Raw genomic sequence first — 21,292 nt, 5'->3', positions numbered from 1 at the left:
GTTCCAGGGTGTGACCACCTTCAAAGAAATGTTTCTTAGTGTCAAGTTTGCACCTTCCCTGAGCCAGCTTTGAGCCTCTCCCATGCGTCCTGTCACTGCATCCCAGGGAGAAGAGCTCCCTCTCCACTTCCCCTCAGGAAGCTGTAGAGAGCAATGCAGTTACCCCTCAGCCTCCCTCTTCTCCAAACTAGACAAGCCCAGAGTCCTCAGCTGCTCCTCACAAGACAAGCCTTCCAGCCCTACCACCAGCTTTGTGGCCTCCTCCGGACACATTCAAGGACCTTCCCGTCCTTCTTCAACTGGGCGCCCCAGCACTGCACGCAGTACTCGAGGTGAGGCCGCACCAGCGTCGAATATTAGATTAGTTATAGAGGATTTCCCCTTCGTGAACCCACGCTGACTGTGCCTGATGAGTGTACTGTCCTTCAAACGCCTTTCAGTAGCACCCAGTATAATCTTCTCCATGATTTTGCCAGGTACTAAGGTTAGACTAACATGTCTGTACTTCCCTGGGTCTTCCCTCATGCCCTTCTGTTAAACTAGACTAATGCTGGCCAGCTTCCAGTCAGCGGGGACCCCCCTAAACTCCCAAGACCTTTGACAGACGATCGAGAGGGGTCCTGTCATAACATCCGCTAGCTCCTTCAGTACTCCAGGATGAATCCCATCGGGCCCCTGTGACTTCTAAAGATTCAACTAATACAACCAGTCACTTACAATTTTAGCGTTCACAAGTGCAAAGTCAGTGCTCCTACACTTCCTCCAACTCAGAGCCCAAGGTCTATCGGTATCATTAATGAACTGAGGCAAAAAAAAGTAAAGCATTAAATCCTTCTGCCTTTTCTTTATCAGCTATTGGTCTAATATTTTCCTTAGACTTTCTCTAGCTATTAACATACTCAAAGAAGATTTTTTTGTTATCTGGCCCAACACTGGTTCAACTCTAACTCAACGTTGGCCTTTTGTGTTTTCCCCCTACACATGAGAACCACAGCTCTGACCTTGCTTCCAGATATCGTACAAGTTCTTCTTCCTCTTGAGCTCCACAAGGAGTTCCTGTTCAGCCAAGCTGGTCTTCTGCAACCCCTCCACCTCGCCTGCCGTACTTATCTCTCCTGAACAGCCTGTAGCCCTGCATCCCAGCACTCCAGGCATGGGACTCACTCCACCACGTCTCACTAATACCAATGACATCATAGCTCTGGGAACTGACCAATGCTTCCAGTTCATCCTGTTTGCTTCTCACACGGTCTGTGCTGGTGTACAAGCATTTCAGACATGCTCCTAAAACCCTCATTGCTCCCTGGAGCTGTGTTAACATTGCCACCCTCAGGTGGTGCCATGCCATCCCTTGCCTTATCTCTTCTACTATGTATCAGTATAATTTAATTCAGATGTTTATATACTGTTCCACTATGCAAACTATAACACAGCATGTGGGGATTACACAGTGATTCCCTTTTAAAAAAGGCAAACTTTTAATCTGAATTAAAATGCTAATACACATGCAAACTCAGATGAGTAAAGCTGTTAACTTAGTTTGAAACAGCACACTAGAGATGGCACCATTAAAATGTGACATATTTGGCTTTGTTAGAGGTTACTTAGAAATGCACACCACTGGAAAAGTTGTGCACTGAGATTCTGACTCAGTGGCAACTGTTTTCAATGAGTCCTTCTGTACATTCACCTTCAGATTGTCTTCTCAGTATACAGCTGCATACAGAGCAGGAAACTACCATTATTAGACACTATTTTGGAAATACAAATGAGTACTGTATTAATCTTTGTCCTGGTTTGAGCTAAAACAGAACTAATCTGTTGAGTGATTTTACTTTGCAGCTAAGTCTAAGTAACTGCACTTCCTGAAATCAACAGTGTGTTTTTCCAGACAGTGTCTGCCTCCAGTAGTGACAGCGCTTGGTGGTTGTAGTTACTATCAAGGAGTGGTGTGTAGAAAGGCTCTTGCCTATGCTCACTCCTACAGCAGCCAAGGTCACTGCTAAATCTCGTGCCCCATGTCGAGGTGCCAGAAGTAAAATGGGCCGTAATGAAGTAAAAAGGTTGCATCGGCAGGGGGGAGCAGACAGGACAGGTGACCCCAACCTGACCAGCTAAGTATTCCATCCCATATACACTCTGTATAAAGCTGAGGGATCACAACGGTCAAGCCCTCTTTGATACAAGCCATATGTATATGATTTTCTTATTTTTATTATTATCTTTTCTTTTATTGCTATTGTTTCATTAAAGCTGTTTTAGTTTTCTTTTTGAAAACCCATAAGTCTCTCTCCCTTGTTCCGGCTCTCTTCCCCTTCTGGGAGAGGAGAGGGGTTAATGGAGAGCTTCGGCCCCTAGTTAGTGGCCAGACCAGCCCCAACCTGTGACATCCTCCACACACCTAATCACTGAAGAAAAGCCTAATTGCTGCGGGAAGCTCACTGCCACCCCACAGTAACCTTGTTAGGTGAGAAATGCCCATAAAGAAGTCAGAGGAGAACTTCTCCTGCAGAGAAAATGTTATCAGTCCTGATATTAAGAGAATTCCTGCAAAGGGGTGCGGCTTCTAGATGTAGGGTGATAACATTTCATGCAAGCTGGCCAAAATCAACAATGCTCTCACTAGTCCTGCTTTGGAAGTCATTAGGGACCAGTGCCCAAGCAATTGTACGAATTTAATTTTTGTCTACTCCAGTGAGGAGGATTACTACATACAAAACTCCTTTTAAGGTCTATCTTAGCAAGACTGCAAAGTGGAACAGTTCACTATTCCTTCAGAAAGAGAAGAGTATTAAATAAGTAAAATGGCAGAGGCTAATCTATTTAAGATATCAAAGGTGGGAAAGAGTTGCTGTATTGTCCCTTTTGCCTAGAGGAAGAGGAAAAACTCTCCTTATGTGCCAAGGAGGGTAAAGGAGACAAGAACAGTTGTAAGTGGAAAGAAAACTGCAGCCGTCCTGGAGCTGGGGATATAGCAGCCATTAGGATCATTGACTTACTTTAATGATCTTGATAAAGCCGTTGCAAAATTGCCTCCACCCTTTCAGAAACCCTGCTCATATTATATACCTTCAATGTGTGGTCACTACTGTGCAAGAGCATCGTGTTATTACTAAAAAAGGGTTATCAGTTAAAAAAGAATGCTCATTAGGAAGTCCGTTACACCCAAACATACTTTAGTAAATAGGCTACATCCAAACAAATTTTACAAGTTTTTTCCGCCACCCATTCCTACAAAGCTTCCACGATTTAAAGGAATATGCCACCACTCCAGCTTTCGAGGCTCCCAGGAGTCACTGAAACAACTCAATTGAAACAACTGAATGTGTATTTCTAATTGAGATTCAGCATAGCTCAAAACATGCTAGGTAGCTTGTAAAAGAACACCACCCCATCAGTGAAAAACAAAATACTGTTCTTCATCTCATGAGTCTTTGGGAGGAGGTAAAAGCATAAAAAAAAAAAAATCCAAAACCATCTGATAGAAAACTCTTTGCAATTGGTCTTCTTGATGCCAGAGTAGTAATATTATGCTTTCCAGTAAGAACAGTTTTCTTCATTGGATAAGATATGGCATGCAGCTACCACCCATAAGCTTTAGTCCACACTGCTTTCTTCTTGAACTGTGTAACAGATCTCAAGGCCAGAAGTGTAACTGTGAAAACAAGGATAAATTACATTAATTTGCACAGTCCAGACTGGAAAGGATGTGATTCTCCCTAGTTATTTTACTAACACAGGTATAGATTCGATTCTCCTCTTACTGACTCTTTTCATGACAACTTCACTTCCTAGCCTGACAGTTTCTGATGCTAGTTCCGCTGTTCACAAGATACACTAGTCTCTACACCCCTTTGAAATGTGATGTTGTACTAGGCTTTTCATCTGCTTTATGGCATGTCTCCTACTGAAATCATATCGCATCATCTGCTAATTAGACCACCACTTTGAAATGACACATAGATCAACCAACACTGCAGAAAGTTCAAATTCAATGATGCAAGAGGGGAGACAGAAGGCACTGGGAAGGACAGAAGCACAAAGAACAAAGTCTCAAGTCCTGTCTGCAATCACTGATTGGAAATGCAATTCACTGATTCCTCAATTCAATTTGAAAGGATCATGCATTTAGGCAAAATCCAGTACCAAAACAGTCACATTCAAGTCATCCAGAAAGGAGTTTCATGTTCTAGTACTTGAAAGCAAAAAGCAATTGAAAGCTCAAGCAAAACAATGACTTATCTCATTCAGGGCATACTGAGAATATACTGTGTATATCAGAATCCTTTGATGTACAGAGGAGATTCTCCAACAACCCTTTGCATTGTTTCTGGGGGAGATTAGCAGACATAACAGGGGAATTCTGAAATACATCAGAGAGTAACTAAAGATTGTAGACCCTCAAAACAAGGCTAATTATCCTAGTAACACGAAGAACTTATAATCAGGTATCAAGAAGCCATGTTTAGGTCAAACAAATCAGGTGATTCAAAGAAGGTGCCTTGTATTAATGGAAAGAAGCTCAAGCACACTCACCTCACTTGAGAGTATTTTTGGTGTCCCCTTAAAATGACTTGCAGAGATTGTATTCACAATCCTACATCTCTAGATGAGGAATGGGGTGCATGCTAGGGCCACAGGCCATTACTGTAATTCAAAATATCGTGTACTTCCCAACTTTCTTTTCATACATCTTTTCACCAACCCTCGTTCCTCTGTCCTTTCTTGTCAGATCACTCTACAATGCTGCCATTGCCTGTCTCCTATCCCTTCCCCACAGTTCAGTCTTCAGCTGCACCCGGATAGTTTTGTGATATCTATTCTAGTACTGGATGGTTTCCAAATAGCACGTTGCATTTTATTTTTAAGGGTACCTCCAAAAACAATTAAGATATCTATCACTGAAATACGCTTATAGGACCAGGTGCACCTTTAGATCCTTTGGATCTTCAGTGGTACGTCATAAGAGTCACTAGATAAGACAGCAATATAAGAAGGCATCACAGACAGGAATGTTAACTTACCTGTGAAAGTTTCCTTGACAAAATGTAGCTCTCCTACATGGGCTAATAATACAGATTCATCTCACTCCTTTTAAACAACTGGATTTGATCTGTACTGACAGTTACGGAAAAATAAGGACACAATTAAAAATATCCTACCTTTCAGCAGGTCCATGGAAGATTTTGATAATGCTTCCTTAGAAGTTTCCATCATACTGATCAGCCAGTCAATAAACTAAAGTTTGAAAAATAAAGTAAAATCTGAATTAAAAGAGCCTCAGTATCAAACACCACAAATTCTTTTCAGTTTGATAGGCAACATCTGACTGCTGCTAAACTCATAGTTATCTAACCAGAGGCAGTGGCCAATCAAGCTTCTGTTCAAACTATCCAAATGCCCTAGAGTACATCTCACTGTCAGTGCAATTTCTCCCACAGCTGGCTCTGAAACGCCCTTTGTTCCTTCTTATTACTTCAGCAATAATTCTTTATAACGAAGAAAGAGACACAGAAAATAGTTTACCTCTGTCTTGTCTGTTCATGCCTTTAACCTATTAATAGGATCCTTTCTTATCAGTCTCTTGTTCAAATGTTTTACTGCAGATCCTTCAGAACTCTTACTGCCTTTGTCCCTATTTTGACCTCTCTCATTTTTAATTGTTTTTCTGGCAGCGCAGGGTGCCTGGAGGACAATGTTGTATTTCAAACTTATCAGGATGATTTTCAGAGCACAGACTCAAATTCTAATTAGGCACTTGCATATATTAACAGCCCAGTCCTGCTTTCCTCCCACATTCTGAATTCTGACTTCAGTAGTAACTCTGAGTACAGGAGTGTACAGCAGCCAGTCCTTAATGGATTCTGGTTTGCACAAAATGGCTAACTATTAATGTATAGGTTCGTAGCAATATTTTCATGTATCTCAATCACAAGCAATCTACAGTAGGCTTGCCAAATTAGACATAATTTTCCACACTTACTTTCAACTTATACTTGAAAATAAATGACACACACTACAAACTGCACAGAAGATCTTTGATTGCCCTAAATTGCCACTGTGGTGATGTCTACCTGCAGAGGATCTGTCTTTCAGTGTTTAAAAGACTGACCTGCTACCCACAGCTGCCAACTCTCCTCTCCCAGCTGTACGCTCTTAAGAGTTTGACTCCCAGCACTAAAGTGTTTTTTGTTCTTTGCAACTCTTACATTTTACTTGAGAAACTACATTCAACCGTTTGAGACAAGTCAAATCTGACTACAAATAAAGAAAAACCAGATCATAAGACAGGTGAAATAGATACGGAGGAAATAACTGCTCCACCTAAGACTCGAGCAGCCTACTAAAAATGGGGTGCTTCCCGATTCTTGGAAAATGCTTACCACTACATGCAATTTTACCTTCTGTGTTTGTTCTTTCCAAGGTTCTTTAGCCAACAAAAGGGAAATGCTGCTTGGAAGGAGAGTGAGAGTCTCTTGCACAGCAAGCTTGTCAGTGGGGTGCTTGCCAATGTGATCCTCAGATAATTCCGGTAATGTCATTTGGTGCTTCCACAGTGACCAGTCAGCACTGAGGCCAAGCAGTAATGGTGCACCATGGTCAGCCCAGGCCACCACGGAAGCTGCAAACAGCCACAGGAGGAAATCTATGCACTAAACAGGAAAAAGGCAAAAATGCACTTTATTAAATGAATAATACAGAAGGGAAAAAAAAAACCCCACAACTAAAAAACCCCATCCCAAACGAAAACTGGTGTCTTGCTCTTCAAAACAATCATCTGAAAATTCAGCTAACATTCAAAATGTAAGAACTAAAAAGTTCTTAATATTCTCTTATGCTTTGAAGCAACACAAGCCTTTTTCTAAACTCCAAATCAAACCAAAATGTCTACAGAAAGAAAAGCTAAACCACTCTTCTAAAATCATCCTTTAGATTAAGGGTGACCTACTTTTCATTTAAAATGGAGCAGTAACTTCTTTATAGCAAGCTGACTGTTGAGGAAAATTAGAGATGGTCACCCTTGTGGTGCTACAAATGGCTGGGAAATATTGCATCAGTGTAATGAATGCCTTTCTGATCTAAGCAGCAGCTTATTTTATGTCCTCAACCAGAAGACTTGAACGGCTGAACAGATGTTACAATGAACAATATTAGTTCCCTAAAACTGTTTAAACCCTCTTAGAAACAGCAGCTGCGCAGTTTTGACCTGCTTAGACAGTTCTACTGCTGAATTCAAAATTTTCCTTTAATTGTTCTAAATACAGTTGAAGCAAATCTTTTCCTTAGTTGCCTTTAGCTTCTATAATTTAAATCCCATTGCTACTTTAAAGTAAGAGTTTTAAATACATATACATTCACAAAAATTAAGAAGCATTTCTCTGTGGAGGTACGGTGACATAAAACATAAAAGCATGGGGAATAATACTTATTGCTGAGGAAGAATGTGAAACACACAAAAACCTCCTTTTTTTCCTGAAAGCTGAAAATTATTTTCACAGCACCTACCTCTTTAAGATCGACATTTTGTAAGGGTGTTGACTTGCATGCTACATCTCTGATGTAGCCCATCAGGTCTAGCAGCCAGGCCATTCTATTCAGCACTCCTAGAAGAAAAAGAACGCTGACTCAAATAAAACACTAGAATGCATCATTTTTCATTAAAAAGCAAGCATAGGGAATGAATATTGCAACAAAGCACTGACTGTGCGAGAACAATGATCACCAATACCACTATTGCATTTGATTCATGGTTGCCACTGAGAGAAGGCATATGGGCACTTAAACGTATGCGACTGCATCAGAATCCCTGAAGTCTTGGTTGCAGTACTTCACCTAAGTCTCGTACTGATGTCACTGTACCTTGGCCAGGAACGTGGGGAGTGCTACGTAAATCCTCCTACGGTGCAGAGAGGATCAGCAAAATACAGTCAAGGCATGCAAATAAAATCAGCCCTCAAATCAAGGATGGAACATATCTCATGGATCCAGATTCTGCTGTCCAAAATCCATTCTACCTTCTACAAACTAACCACCATCTTCACCTTCAAGACCATGTCACTTCAAACACTATCATTTGTACTCTTTACATGTGCCCTCTTTCATGTTGCCTCCTCCTCTTTTACCCAAAGGAGACTCGCTTTACTCATTCAAAACTCACTACTGCTTGACGTTCTTCAACCACAGCTGGCAGCTACGGCATCTAGCAATACAATGCCTTGAAGTTGTTCTGTGAATACAGGCAGCCAAAGATCCTTTTGCCATGAAAATGAGGAGACCTCATTCTTGGCTCCCTCTGTGCTTGTTTCTCCCTCTTTTATCTTCCTGTGTGATTCTGCTACTTCTCTTGCATCAGCTCCAGCACTTTATCAGACCCTTAGCTGAGCCAGCCCAACTCATTAACCCACCTGATAACCATCTGGTATGCTTATGAAAAGGCAGAAGGGCAATTCATTTCCAGTGTTAACTCAGTGCAAGGAATTTGGAAAAGCAAGCTATCTCCTTGGTTCAACCAGTCTCACGGGAACACACCCCCACCTACTGTGTCACACACTGGTAAGTCAGATATTAGATCTGGAGTTGCACTACTACTGGTCTCTGATGTGCCATGTACATTTCTAACATTACCTTAACATTGAAAGCCTAAGAAGACTAGGAGACACGGATCTAGTCAAAACTCTGGTCTGCAAACCACCTCGCTGAGAGAAATGACTTGTAGCTGATCCACAGAAACATAAAGAATTGGAGAAAAATATAAAAGCAATGTTTGACACAAGTATTTGAAGAGCAGAAAAAATCTGAAGATTGAGTAATAATGGACATATTTGTTTCTAATATGGAGAAATTTGGAAACACTTGGGTTAAACCATCTTAAAATTATTTTAAAAGAATCAGTGTAGGTCCATTGATATCTGTTGATTTTGTTGTTGATTCTTCTTTAAGCCTGACCTTACCTGTGTTTTCATGGCTCACAATACGAGCATGATAGAAACTATTCAAGAGTATCCATGAAATATTTTCTTTCTGGTGATATTCTGCCACAGCATCAATCACGGCACTCAAGTTCATCAGAGGCAGTCTGCCTTGTGAAATTAAATACACTTTCATGAGTGTGGCCTTCTCTATATTGTTCTGCAAATGCAATTAAAAAACATGTCAAATTAAAACATACCTTCCTTGTGGGAACAGCAGATGCTGCATTCCACTTTATAAAACAAGGGAAGAAATCTTTGATTATCTAGCGGGCTCATTTTTCTTCAAGAGAAATTATAAACCAGTACATATTACTTTAATTTTACACACTTCTAAGTAGTCCAGTTTGACTATTTTCATACTTCTTTAAATTTGCATTCCCCTTTAAATTGAAATGAGCCAGCTTGAGAATTCTGAAGACTCAACTCTTCTTGCAAGAAAGATTCTCTACAGTGTCAAAAAAGGTTTTCTTAAATGGCATTTTCCAGTGTGGAAATAAGAACTCAAAGATACAAGGAAATGACAGTTCAGCTTCCCTAACCTATTTAAATGCTTGATTCCCTAGTGAATCTGCCAGAAAACAGAATAACGTGGGTTTATGTCATGGATGTTTGTTTGTAACAACCTGATCTGAAACCATTAAGTCCTTCCACACAGGTAATTTCCTTAGCATTTCAGCTGTAAAGAATTCCATGGCTAACTGATTCCACTGGTGAGCTAGAAGCTGAAAGCTTTTCTATTCCATTGTCATCCTTAGCCATCTTGTCCACCAGGAAACACTCTTGAGTATGAATGCAAATATAGCACATCAAGTCAAGAATGAAAGGTTGTTCAGTCCAATTATTTATCATTTTTAACAGAAGCAAGGATCCACCAGTTCAAGCACAACTAGTCACCGGGACACATTTACAGTCCACTTCAAGTAAACGGTTATGTCAACCAAAGAAGACTATGGTCTCCTGTTTGCATCATTGGTCTGGGATTCAGAAGATCTAACACCATTCCTGTTCTGCTAATAAAGCGCTGCCTGAACTTGACCAAGTTACTTAAGACTATCCAGTTCAAAGCTCCCAGGTGAAATGACCAGTATTTCAGCTGCCCTGACAAAGTTTTGGGTATGGGCGCTTATCAGTTTTGCTCCTCTCTGCTGCCTGCAAATTAGGGTTGGAACACTCTTACTTGCATGGCAGACAAAACAATTAACGCTCCCAACGAGCTAAAACACTCTGATGACAAGAAAAATGGTAAGGTGTGCTTGTTTCACATGATTTGGTGACAAAAGACCAGGAGTAAAACATCATTACCTTAGAGATCTGGACAGTGCGATCAATCTCTGGATCAGCCATTTCTGAGATACATTTTGCTACATCGATATACATCTCCAGTTCGCCTCTCTGGAAACAGAAAAGTAAATGGATGCTTAGATGTGTATTTCCAGGACTCTTCATCATTAAAATTGCTGAGTCCACATCATTAAAATTGCGAAGTCCAGGAACTTTGTTAACCATCATGATGAATATATAATCTAGTTTCTAGCCTCATTTTATTTACTCTGTTTTAGAAACTCTGTATTTGCTGGGGACTTCCTAATTATTAAGGAATAATGGTATCTGAAAACTTTCAAAGAGTTTGTTTTATTTTTAATGGAAAAGGGCCCTTCCTTGGAGGTATTTTCTGTAGCTAGATAGTTTAAAACACTATGAGAAGCTGAATCCTCTGCGAGGAAAAAACAAACACTTCTGATGGTTTTCTGCTTCTGTTTCAGTAACATTTATTTCAGTACTAATGCTATATTTTTCCATTATCAAATCATTTTTGAGGGGAAAGGGTACATTAAATTGGTTTCACAACTTAGTCATATTCTAAAGAATATTGGAAAGCAACTTAAATTGAAATTATGCAGGCATCCTAACTGCTATTACTAAAAATTTTACATCTACTTCTTGTTTGAAATCTGATGGGTCGATGCAAAAATATAGGACTTAGCATCAGTAAAAATACCCAGTTACAATGTTCATACACCCCATACTTACTACTTACCTGAACCTCATTTGGTAGAAGCTCGAATATTTTCTCCACAGCCCAGCACAGAAAGCTCCAGCAGTACTGGGCAGGGTTTGCAAGTTTCATTGCCTGCAGGAGCCCCCGTAAAACAAACTGGCAAATTTCTGGGTTTTTTGTGCGGTTCTTCACTTCAAATTGTTGTATCAGAAACACTTCTGTAAAAGACTGTAGTTTGTCTTCTGCAACATGTTTCATCCACAAGGGCAAAGACAGGAAAAGGTATTTCCGGGTTTTCATCTGAAAAGCAAAAACCTTTGCTTAGTTTTAGATTCTAGGTCTTCACTGACCTTCAACTATCATTATAAAGGATGAAAACACACAAAAGTGGCTCAAATGCTACTTAAAAAGTGCTCAAAGTCACAAATACTTCTCAATTCTTCTTCCCTCTTCTGACAAATTGCTTGAATTAAAAAGATTGATACTTTTTCTCCCTACATGCCATGCCTTCTTACATCTCTAGGTTATCACAGCTATAGCATGAAACAAGAGAGTAAAAAAGGTCTTAAGCAATCTAAGTAAAACCAATGTAGCAGATCTTAAGTTTGCCTTGAATTTCAAGACCCCAGAATAGCCTTTCACAGAATCACAGAGTGGTAGGAGTTGGAAGGGACCTCTGGAGATCATCTAGTCCAACTCCCCCGCCAAAGCAGGTCAGCCTGGAGCAGGTCGCACAGGAATGTGTCCAGGTGGGTTTTGAATATCTCCAGAGAAGGAGACTCGACAGCCTTCCTAGGCAGCCTGTTCCAGTGCTCTGTCACCCTCAGAGTAAAGAAGTTCCTCCTCATGTTCAAGCAGAAATTCGTGTGTTCCAGCTTGTACCCATCGCCCCTTGTCCTGTTGCTGGACACCACTGAGAAGAGCCTGGTTCCATCCTCTTGGCATCTGCCCTTTAGATATTTACATGTGTTGATAAGGTCCCCTCTCAAGTCTTCTCTTCTCCAGGCTAAAGAGCCCCAGGTGTCTCAGCCTTTCTTCATATGATAGATGCTCCAGCCCCCTCATCATCTTACTAGCCCTCTGCTGGACATTCTCCAGTAGTTCCCTGTCTCTCTTAAATTGGGAGGCCCAGAACCGGACACAGCACTCCAGATGTGGCCTCACCAGGGCAGAGTAGAAGGGGAGGAGAACCTCCCTCGACCTGCTGGCCACACTCTTCTTAATGCACACCAGGATGCCATTGGCCTTCTTGGCCACAAGGGCACATGGCTGGCTCACGGTCATCCCGTTATCCACCAGCACTCCCAGGTCCCTCTCTGCAGAGCTACTCTCAAGCAGATCGACCCCCAACCTGTACTGGTGTATGGGGTTATTCCTCTGCTAAACAGTATTTTTGCAGAATTCAGAACCCAGTAACCCTTTCCTGGTGAGACACCTTAAACTAAACACCATCACTGAGGAATCTTATAGGAAAGAGGTGCTGAGGTCCCACAAATTTTCTGACATACATACACTAAGACTGTAGACAAGAGGAGGTGCCACCCACACCCCTAGAAGCACTGCTGCATTTTGAGATGACTGGGCCTGTGTCACAGCCAGCTGAAGGCAGAGATGTTTCACCTCATCACCTAAAGCAGAAGAAAACAAACAGAAGTTAAGAAAAAACTATTTCCACTTTGTTCTCAACTCATAAAATAAAGGAGTGTTATTGTTCTACTAAAGCACTACATCAAAATCTGATTTTCTAGAGATGCTGCTTAAAGTTTTTTAGACATACATGTTAGTCTCCTCTTCACATTCATGTACTTTCACAGCAAGAAATCTCAGGATTTATCAAGGTTCATTTCAATTCACTCAAGAATAAAATGTAGGAATTTTAAGAAAAGTAAGAATTAAAGAACTCCTTGACACATAAAGAGAAGATATAATCTGCACAAGGAGAAATGAGTCAATATTCCTTCCTTGTAAATGCAGGTGTAATTAGCATTTGTTCACATGTTCCTACTCTTCCATGTACCCCATATTCACACAATACATCACAGAACAGAGGTTAGTCACTGTTACTGCTTTGGGTGCTTGGTTGCAGCATTCTCCAGGTTAACATGTGGGAAGACCTTACTGTGCATAGAGGCTATTATGGTTATGGAATCCTTACTGGTTTCTCTTTATAGTCCCCTTAATGACTGCTACAGCCCATTTCTCAATAGAACGAAGTCATAAATATATTGAGGAGGTACTCTGACCAATGGCATGGCTTCCATATAGTTCATGATTGCTACAGCAACATAAGGACAAACAATTTAAGTATTTTACTAGCATTTGACCCATTAGACAGAAGATACATTACTGTTAAATGTCAGCATAAAACTTACATAGGTGCTTTGCAAGTTAAAATGTTCTTTCAGTAATAAAAGTTGCAATCTATATAGCGTGACTTTTATAAAGCTCACTAACATTAGTGCAGGAACAAAGCAAAAACTTAAGAGTCTAGTATCAGGCTTTTAGAAATAAAATATCTTACAGAAGTTAAGTCATTAGCAGAACTTGGAAAGGGTGAAATTGTAAGAAAACACTTTGGTAATTGACTCAAAAAAAGTCTCTCACTAGCTTGGACGCAGATTATGATTTGCCTATGACTGTTCACGTCAAAGCACTACTGAATAACAAACAGGTACTACTTCAATCACGTTATACAGTTTCTGCTCAGCAACAACTGCAATAAATCTTATAAGATGGGAAAGCAATCTGTTGTCTTGAATATGTTTACAGACGAACGAACCTTCACAGTACAATTCATGAAACATTAAAGGTTCATGAAAACAGTCATGAATTCTCAGACACGAATAACAGTGATCTAGAGAATCCGAGAGAATTGAGCATATAGTCTGACCTTCATAAGAATATTCATGATATAGCTGTTCCAGAAAAAGCGTGTTAAGAGTGCTACATTTCTAGGTGGACCGTTAAGTCATAATACAACTGTTCTGCATTATACTTTCTAGCACAACATGAATATTGTTCATTAGCATACAGCAAGACCTGTTTCTGCATGTATATATAACCTAGGGAAGGGTGAGCATCTTCCACAACAATACAGAGAGACAGCCGAGAGAAATTATGTATAGAAATGTAAACTATGATGCTGTCTGAAGTCAATAAAAACCATAGCCACAAACCTGATGTACTATTTCCTCTGGAATTCCCCTGATTTATAAAAGTAAGACTCCTAAGTGAAAAACAAGAATAAAAAAAATCCCCCCTACATTTAGCAAGTTTCAGCTGTTCATAAGGTTGCACACAAATTTGCATCAGCATGGACTGCAGAGCACAGTATAGGAAATTCTTTCACTTATTCTTACAAAAGACTTCACAATCAATTGCAAGAATACCAAGTAAAACAGAACCTGCAGCTCAAGTATAAGCAAAAATGTTTAGTATGTAGCCAAATCTTTCTGATCTAGCAGTAGTTGTTCCTCATAGGACAGTGCAATGACTTCTAGTGCTTATACAAGCACTCTGTAAAATTAAAATAAACACCAGAAAGAAATTAAGAACAACGTTCTGCGGGGACAGTGGTTCAGGCTGGCTCACTTAGCAAAACTTTAGGCCTCAGGCTAAGCCTGAACCACTGTCCCCGCAACCTTCCATATTCTGGGCTCTACAGCACATCAATTTAAATACAACAGCAGTTGCCCAACCCAGGGCAGTTGTAAAAGACTCTGCAAGGCCAGTAATAAGTCACATAAATCAGGAGAAACAAAACTTGGTGGAATCAAACAAGGGAATATGGAACTTTGCATAGTAGTTTGTCTGTTTTTTTTAAGGAAATGAGTTTGAAACTCAGACATTTATATCAACCAAAACAGACACCAACAGATATCCTGAGTAGAAAAATATTATAGAAGCTGTCCAACACAATACTTCAGGACCGAAGCTACTTTCCAGCGTGAAGAAAAAATAGTCTTAGAAAAACTGACAAAATCGGGATCATGATGGAAAAAGGGATATGCTTTTCTCTGTCATACAGTGTAATTTAGTAGAAAGTGTATTTCAGACTAGTGATAGCTAGATGAACTACAGAGCAGTTCAATCTTGCGACAAAGCTGCCTGCAGCCTCTGACACAGACACTGGATCAGCATTTAGTGGGTACTGAAAACAAGATACAATTAGTTGAATTTCATGATGGGCTCTCTTACTGTAAATAGTTCACATGTAAAATAAGGTCCAATTTCACCAGTGTCTCAGGGAAGTTTGAATACTGCTCTAAACTTCTCAGCTCTGATCTCTAGTCTTTTCTTCAGTTAAAACAAACTGTGTCCACACAGTGATCAGAAATACATGCTCACAAACATTAAAAAGTTGGTCTTGAAAGCATAGTGAACACTTAAATCCCTGCAACAACTTGAGGCCCTGAAGAGGGCCCTGAAGTTTGTTAAAGCTGTGTTAGCAGAGAAGTCTTGTGACAACTACAAAAGACAATAGAAAAATATTATTCTTACCAAAGTTTAGCCTCATCAAAGGGGAAAGAATGGATGCCCAGTTTACAGGTGGATACTGATGGCTTTCTCCAACTAATGCAATGGGTGCCAGTGCTACTTTCACCAGCTCAGCTGGGACAGATTCAGGGCCTAGAACAGAAGATTCAGAGTCTGAATTTTATACACACACGTTTGGCTAAACAGCTCAAGAAAAAAAGATGTGAACACTGCACTGAAGACTAACCTGTAATGAAGAACTGAAAAGCATTATAAGATTATTGTGACTTTTTTTTTGTACCTGAGAATTAGCTATCTCTTTTTTGTAATCAACAGTGGTATTTTTAACACTAATGCCCTATCAAAAAATGCTTTTTGTTACTGATAAACAGAAACTTTCTGGTTCCTTCTCTTTGAATCAATTTATAATTACAGACATTCCTCATCTAGTACTTTTGCATTTGTTAGTAGGAGAACAGCACAGTTTTCTGACCAGTTGCTCTCCTTCCCCATCCTGTAGGTGCAGGCCACAAAAATTGTCACAGGCCACAAAAATTGTCAGTCAGGTGCTAACCTTTGCTACCTAAACACAGTGAGTTAACTCAGTGGAAGTCCTCTGGAGGCAAGGCATGGGCAATTTTTACCTCCACTGAAAGCCCCACCTGCTTCATAGGAGAGCAGTGAGCTCACTTAGCTCCACACAGGAAAAATCTATGCTTTATCTCCCTTAAGATTGCACTTCAAGACATCATTTTACTGGCACTCTTTATGTAAGAGCATACTTTCTTCAAGTTCCTTTGCATTTACCACACACAGCAGGAACCCATTTGAATACAACTCTGTTACAGAGATCACTGAAATAAGTGGCAGTATAAAGTCTGCCTGATGGTGGACTATTCTTGAAGATACCTGCTAACACTTAAAGTGATTTGACTTTCATTCCCACAGGGAAGATACATCATCTCACACATACAGAGGAAAGGGAAAACGAAAAGGGTTTAACAAGTCGTAACATTCAGCAGAGAAAACTAAAGCCCTAACTACACAACTCTACCTTACCTTTTCGAATGTTATTCAATTTTTTGTTTAGAGACTAAATATCCCACATTAGTGAAGTTCAAATTAGTACTTACAGAATCACACAATCACAGAATGTTAGGGGTTGGACAGGACCTTGAAAGATCTTCTAGTCCAACCCCCCTGCCAGAGCACGACCACCTAGAGTAGGTCACACAGGAACGTGTCCAGGCAGGTTTTGAATGTCTCCAGAGAAGGAGACTCCACAACCTCTCTGGGCAGCCTGTTCCAGGGCTCTGTCACCCTCACAGGGAAAAAGTTTTTCCTTATGTTAATGTGGAACCTCCTATGCTCCAGCTTGCACCCGTTGCCCCTTGTCCTGTCATTGGACATCACCAAGAAGAGCCCGGCTCCATCCTCCTGACACTCGCCCTTTATGTATTTATTAATGAGGTCCCCCCTCAGTCTCCTCTTCTCCAAGCTAAAGGGATCCAGCTCCCTCAGCCTTTCATCAGAAGGGAGGTGTTCCACCCTCTTCATCATCTCTGTGGCTCTGTGCTGGACTCTTTCCAGCAGTTCCCTGTCCTTCTTGAACTGCGGGACCCAGAACTGGACACAATATTCCAGATGTGGTCTCACCAGCTCAGTCCCCAACCTAGACTGGTACATGGGGTTGTTCTTTCCCAGGTGCAAGACTCTACACTGGCCCTTGTTGTATTAAATTTCTCCCCTCCCAGCTCTCCAGCCTGTCCAGGTCTCTCTGAATGGCAGCACAGCCTTCTGGTGTGTCAGCCACTCCTCCCAGTTCTGTGTCATCAGCAAACTCACTGACAATGCACTCTGTTCCCTCATCCAGGTCACTGATGAACGTATTGAATAGTACTGGTCCCAGTACTGACCCCTGAGGGACTCCACTAGATACAGGCCTCCAACTAGACTCTGTCCCATTGACCACAGCTCTCTGACTTCTTTCCTTCAACCAATTCACAATCCACCTCACTACCCGATCATCCAGACCACACTTCCTCAGTTTAGCTGTGAGGATGCTGTGGGAGACAGTGTCAAATGCTTTACTGAAATCAAGATAAACCACATCCACTGCACTACCATCATCTGTCCACCTGGTTATGTCTTCATAAAAGGCTATCGGGTTGGTCAAACATGACTTCCCCTTGGTGAAGCCATGTTGACTGCTCTTAATGACGCTCTTATTCTTGATATGCCTAGAGTCAGTGCCAAGGATAAGTTGTTCCATCATTTTTCTAAGGATGAAGGTGAGGCTGACTGGTCTGTAGTTATTAACTTAGAAAAGTTCTCACAGCAAATAAGAGCGTTATTAGGGTCACATGCTATAGTCATAACAAATTTCTCAGAGGGATACTGTAGTTTGATCCCTTCTTACCTTTCTTTCCACTTTCAATGGCAAAGTCAATGGCTGCCCTGATAAAGCTGTTTTCAGGCAAGTAGCTAAAATCTGGAGGAACTGTGAAGACAAAGACTGTTCATATACTAAAACACGTCAGCAGAAATTATAACCTCCAGCTCCCATGTAAATTCAAAGGCCAAAATGAGCTACATTTCAGCTAACTATTTCTGTAGGTGACTCAAAGCATTTAGACCACAAGGTTATTGATAGCTGCATTGGTCTTTCCACTTATAAGGCAAGCTCAACATTTGTGTTGGTGAGAGTTGCCAGGTCTGAAAAAACAATTTCACTGACCAACTGAAAAGCCAGGGATAAGAACTTCCTTAAAATGCATTAGCCACTGCGAGAGGGAGAGCTTCAAAAGCTTCCTAAGTTCAGTACAACATAGACATTCCATATCTATGTAAGCTCTGGCACGTGTGCCAAGATTATACAAAAGTAGAAACTCCAAGAATCTTTACTCTGAGATGAGGAAGTTTATCTACACTTCATATTATTGGTTCCCAACTTGGTTCACGCTGAAGTAAACAGCGTCCACTTCAATAGTTCTCTCCTATTACTGGTATTTCATCAATGGTGTAACTCCATCAACACTTTTGAAAAGTCAGCTTGCTCTTGTTATGGACCCGTTTTTAAGTGCTGTCTTTATATACAGTGGGAAGAGCTAAAATGAAGAGTAGATTAATGAGTTCTCAGGGCATGGAGTGGATAACATAGATGTCAAACACATGTGCCATACGCAGCGTATAACAACTTTAACAATTTATTCTTTAAAAGAATAAAGATGGAAGCAATATTCAAGTTTGACCAGAACAACTCAGAACCTTACTTTGATACTGCAAGTAAAAGCAGATCGGGGGGAGCCTATTCAGCACACTGAGTCTTGCTTCTTGTTCCAACCTTTAGGTCTGGCATACAGGGCCATGAGGTCTCCAATTCAAAGGCTGTCATGTTGTTTGATAGGGCTGCAATGTCTAGTCTGTATTACCTAGTGTGTCCCTTGCTGCCTTTTTAGCTAGATGCTACTTCTGAATGTTCTTTAAGCAGCAATAAAAAGCATCTTACCGGATGCCCTGTTCTGGGTAGAAGACAAACAGGACATATGAAGGCGTCCCAAAAGTCCTGCTGCATTTGTCTGAAGGCCAATCTGCCCTGAAAAACTGATTATCTGTTGAGACAACAGACCACTAGTTAGAGAAATTTTCCCTACATTGTCTCATCCAAACTGGACACAGACATTATGCAGTTTCTTTAAACATATTTGGTCTGTTTGTGCAAGGTGTCACAGCACTCTAGTGCATTATCCAAAACGGGAAACAGAGGCTACCTTCTTACCTGTGTAAGGGTTCTGATGACTTCATTCAGCTTACTTTGAAATTGGGAGGACTGAATGATCTCAGATTTCAGCTGCCAGAGAAAAAGAAAAAAAAAAAAAGTGATGTGAATTTCATAAGATGAAAAAAAAAACAACAGAAGACAGAACAGGTGCAGAAAGACAGACTAAATTTGCACACATGCCTTTTTGTGGGGGAGAGAAGGAGAAAAGGGGAAAGCCGACATGGCTGTAAACTCTTCCCCAATGGCACTGCACATAGGCCATATGATGGGAAAATGGAACAGACCCCATTTTACACATTGTAATTCTAACCTGCTTGGTTCACACCCAACATGACTCACTATTGCATAAATGGGATGCCCTGGAACACAACCACTGTTGTAAGGATGCAGAGGATGTCATTCCATCTTGCCTTCTAGCTAAATTTCTAGAAAAGATAAAGGTACCATTTGCTTGCACGATCTCACCTGTATCATGCTTCCTTCAGAGCCCACCAGTGCAACCAGACCACTGACAGCAGCCAGACGCTGCATTGTTGGAGAACCCTGGAAGTGTATAATTGAGTATCAGTGAGTCAGGGAGGTCACACAACACTACCATAGGACAGAACACTTGTTTCTTTCAATTTAAAAACCATGACTGCTATCACTTGTACACCTCTCATCCCAACAAACTTTTCAGTCAGACTCCAGCATGCTGAATAATTATTCATCCCTCTCTTGGTGAATGAAAGCTTTACATGGAGCTTCCCCCTCCTCTCCCCCAATCTGAAATCATCATGCATTTCTCCCTGACAAATCACTTTCTTCTAGCACAGTCTATATTCCACAAATAAGTCAGTGCAATTCAACTCTGAAACACTGTTTCTTTTTAGCTTCAGCTGCAATCTTAAAATCTAAGTTTAGAGTTTGATTTCAAACACGCAATTTTTGTTACAATGAGACAAATTAAAATTATTGTAACAACTGAGGCACCATAATGGCCATATTGTTAGTCTTATTTTGATAACTAGCCCCTAATTTCACAAGGCATTTTTAATTAATAACCTAGATTGTATCCTTGGCTATTGTTCCAAATTAGTAAAGATGTCCAAATTAAGATCTCATTGAGATAAGCATTTCCCATAAATCATCCAAGCAGAAAAGAAACTCTTCTTTAACTTTGGCAAACAGCCCAAAGATATATGTTTGCTTCCAAATATCAGTGAAACAGCATGTTCAGATAGTCCTGACTTTTCCTAGCATCACTTCTGCAAAAGCAAGGAAAATTATGTCCCTACTGCTAATTTGAAATCACTGCCCTGCAAAAAAAGGGGTATGAATTCCAACTCCTTTACCTCAGCAAGCACAATTTTTATCCACGCTGGCATTAGTCTGTTACTCAGGTCTTCAGCCTTTCCATGACCACAGGCTGACAATCCATGTACTATTGCACCTAGAGCTAAAGCAAAACCATGGGTCTGCAAGGTGAAAAGGACAGATCTTCAAAGGATCCCACATTTTTTTTAATATTTATTATTGAAACATTACTTAAATATTTATTATTTGCCAATAATTAGAAGTAACGTCTTTGTCTAAAATACTGGATGCTTTCTTATTTCAAGCATTTTCTCATGTCAAGCGGCATACGATTTTCTGAGATTAAATACTGGTCTTTGGCACACAGATTGCTCTGGAGCCTTTATTTTAGAGCAGACTTTCTGATATGAAGATAAAAAGCTGTAGCAAAGATAGTTTGTTTTGACTTCCTATTTTCCAGATAAACATTCCAAACAGTTGATTAGTGTAATAGCAAGCTTTGATTCAAAATGGTTGCCTTTTTTTTTTTCCTTCCTCTTTTTTTTTTTTCTGGTAAGCACATGACAAAAAAGAATATGCACTGCAGTATGGAGAATATTTTTTGTATTTTTAGAGGGTAACCCTAGGATATTAGGGATGAAAAAGACACCTGGAGAAAGCTGTCACTATGATACACTGTAGGCTAAGGGAAAGCAAAAATTCAGGAGAGCACAGCAGACGTATTTTCCTACCAAGAAAAGCAATCTAAACAAACATATTATAAACGAG

The 21,292-nt window shown here is 40.5% G+C and overlaps 1 protein-coding gene across 3 annotated transcripts in view; it reads right to left on the bottom strand.

The window, feature by feature from the left end:
• Nucleotides 1-3,155: 3,155 nt before the first annotated feature.
• Nucleotides 3,156-21,292, bottom strand: part of FOCAD (focadhesin) — a 113,940-nt gene continuing 95,803 nt past the window's right edge. For all 3 annotated transcript variants that reach the window (XM_086479093.1, XM_086479095.1, XM_086479094.1), the window contains 14 exons: nt 20,563-20,685; nt 19,694-19,771; nt 19,226-19,297; nt 18,956-19,058; nt 17,867-17,947; nt 15,472-15,600; nt 12,484-12,599; nt 11,011-11,271; nt 10,275-10,364; nt 8,952-9,129; nt 7,507-7,604; nt 6,402-6,653; nt 5,163-5,238; nt 3,156-3,655 (listed from right to left, as the gene is read on the bottom strand). In XM_086479093.1, coding sequence (XP_086335219.1) covers nt 3,582-3,655; nt 5,163-5,238; nt 6,402-6,653; nt 7,507-7,604; nt 8,952-9,129; nt 10,275-10,364; nt 11,011-11,271; nt 12,484-12,599; nt 15,472-15,600; nt 17,867-17,947; nt 18,956-19,058; nt 19,226-19,297; nt 19,694-19,771; nt 20,563-20,685 — 1,731 coding nt within the window. In that variant the 3' untranslated portion in view covers nt 3,156-3,581. The remainder of the gene's footprint in view (nt 3,656-5,162; nt 5,239-6,401; nt 6,654-7,506; nt 7,605-8,951; nt 9,130-10,274; nt 10,365-11,010; nt 11,272-12,483; nt 12,600-15,471; nt 15,601-17,866; nt 17,948-18,955; nt 19,059-19,225; nt 19,298-19,693; nt 19,772-20,562; nt 20,686-21,292) is intronic.

Source organism: Leptosomus discolor, chromosome Z, assembly GCF_034619465.1.
Source record: "Leptosomus discolor isolate bLepDis1 chromosome Z, bLepDis1.hap2, whole genome shotgun sequence".
In the NCBI taxonomy this organism is placed as follows: domain Eukaryota; kingdom Metazoa; phylum Chordata; class Aves; order Leptosomiformes; family Leptosomidae; genus Leptosomus; species Leptosomus discolor.
Note: the sequence above shows the minus strand (reverse complement) of the source record. Positions and strands in the feature narration are given on the sequence as shown.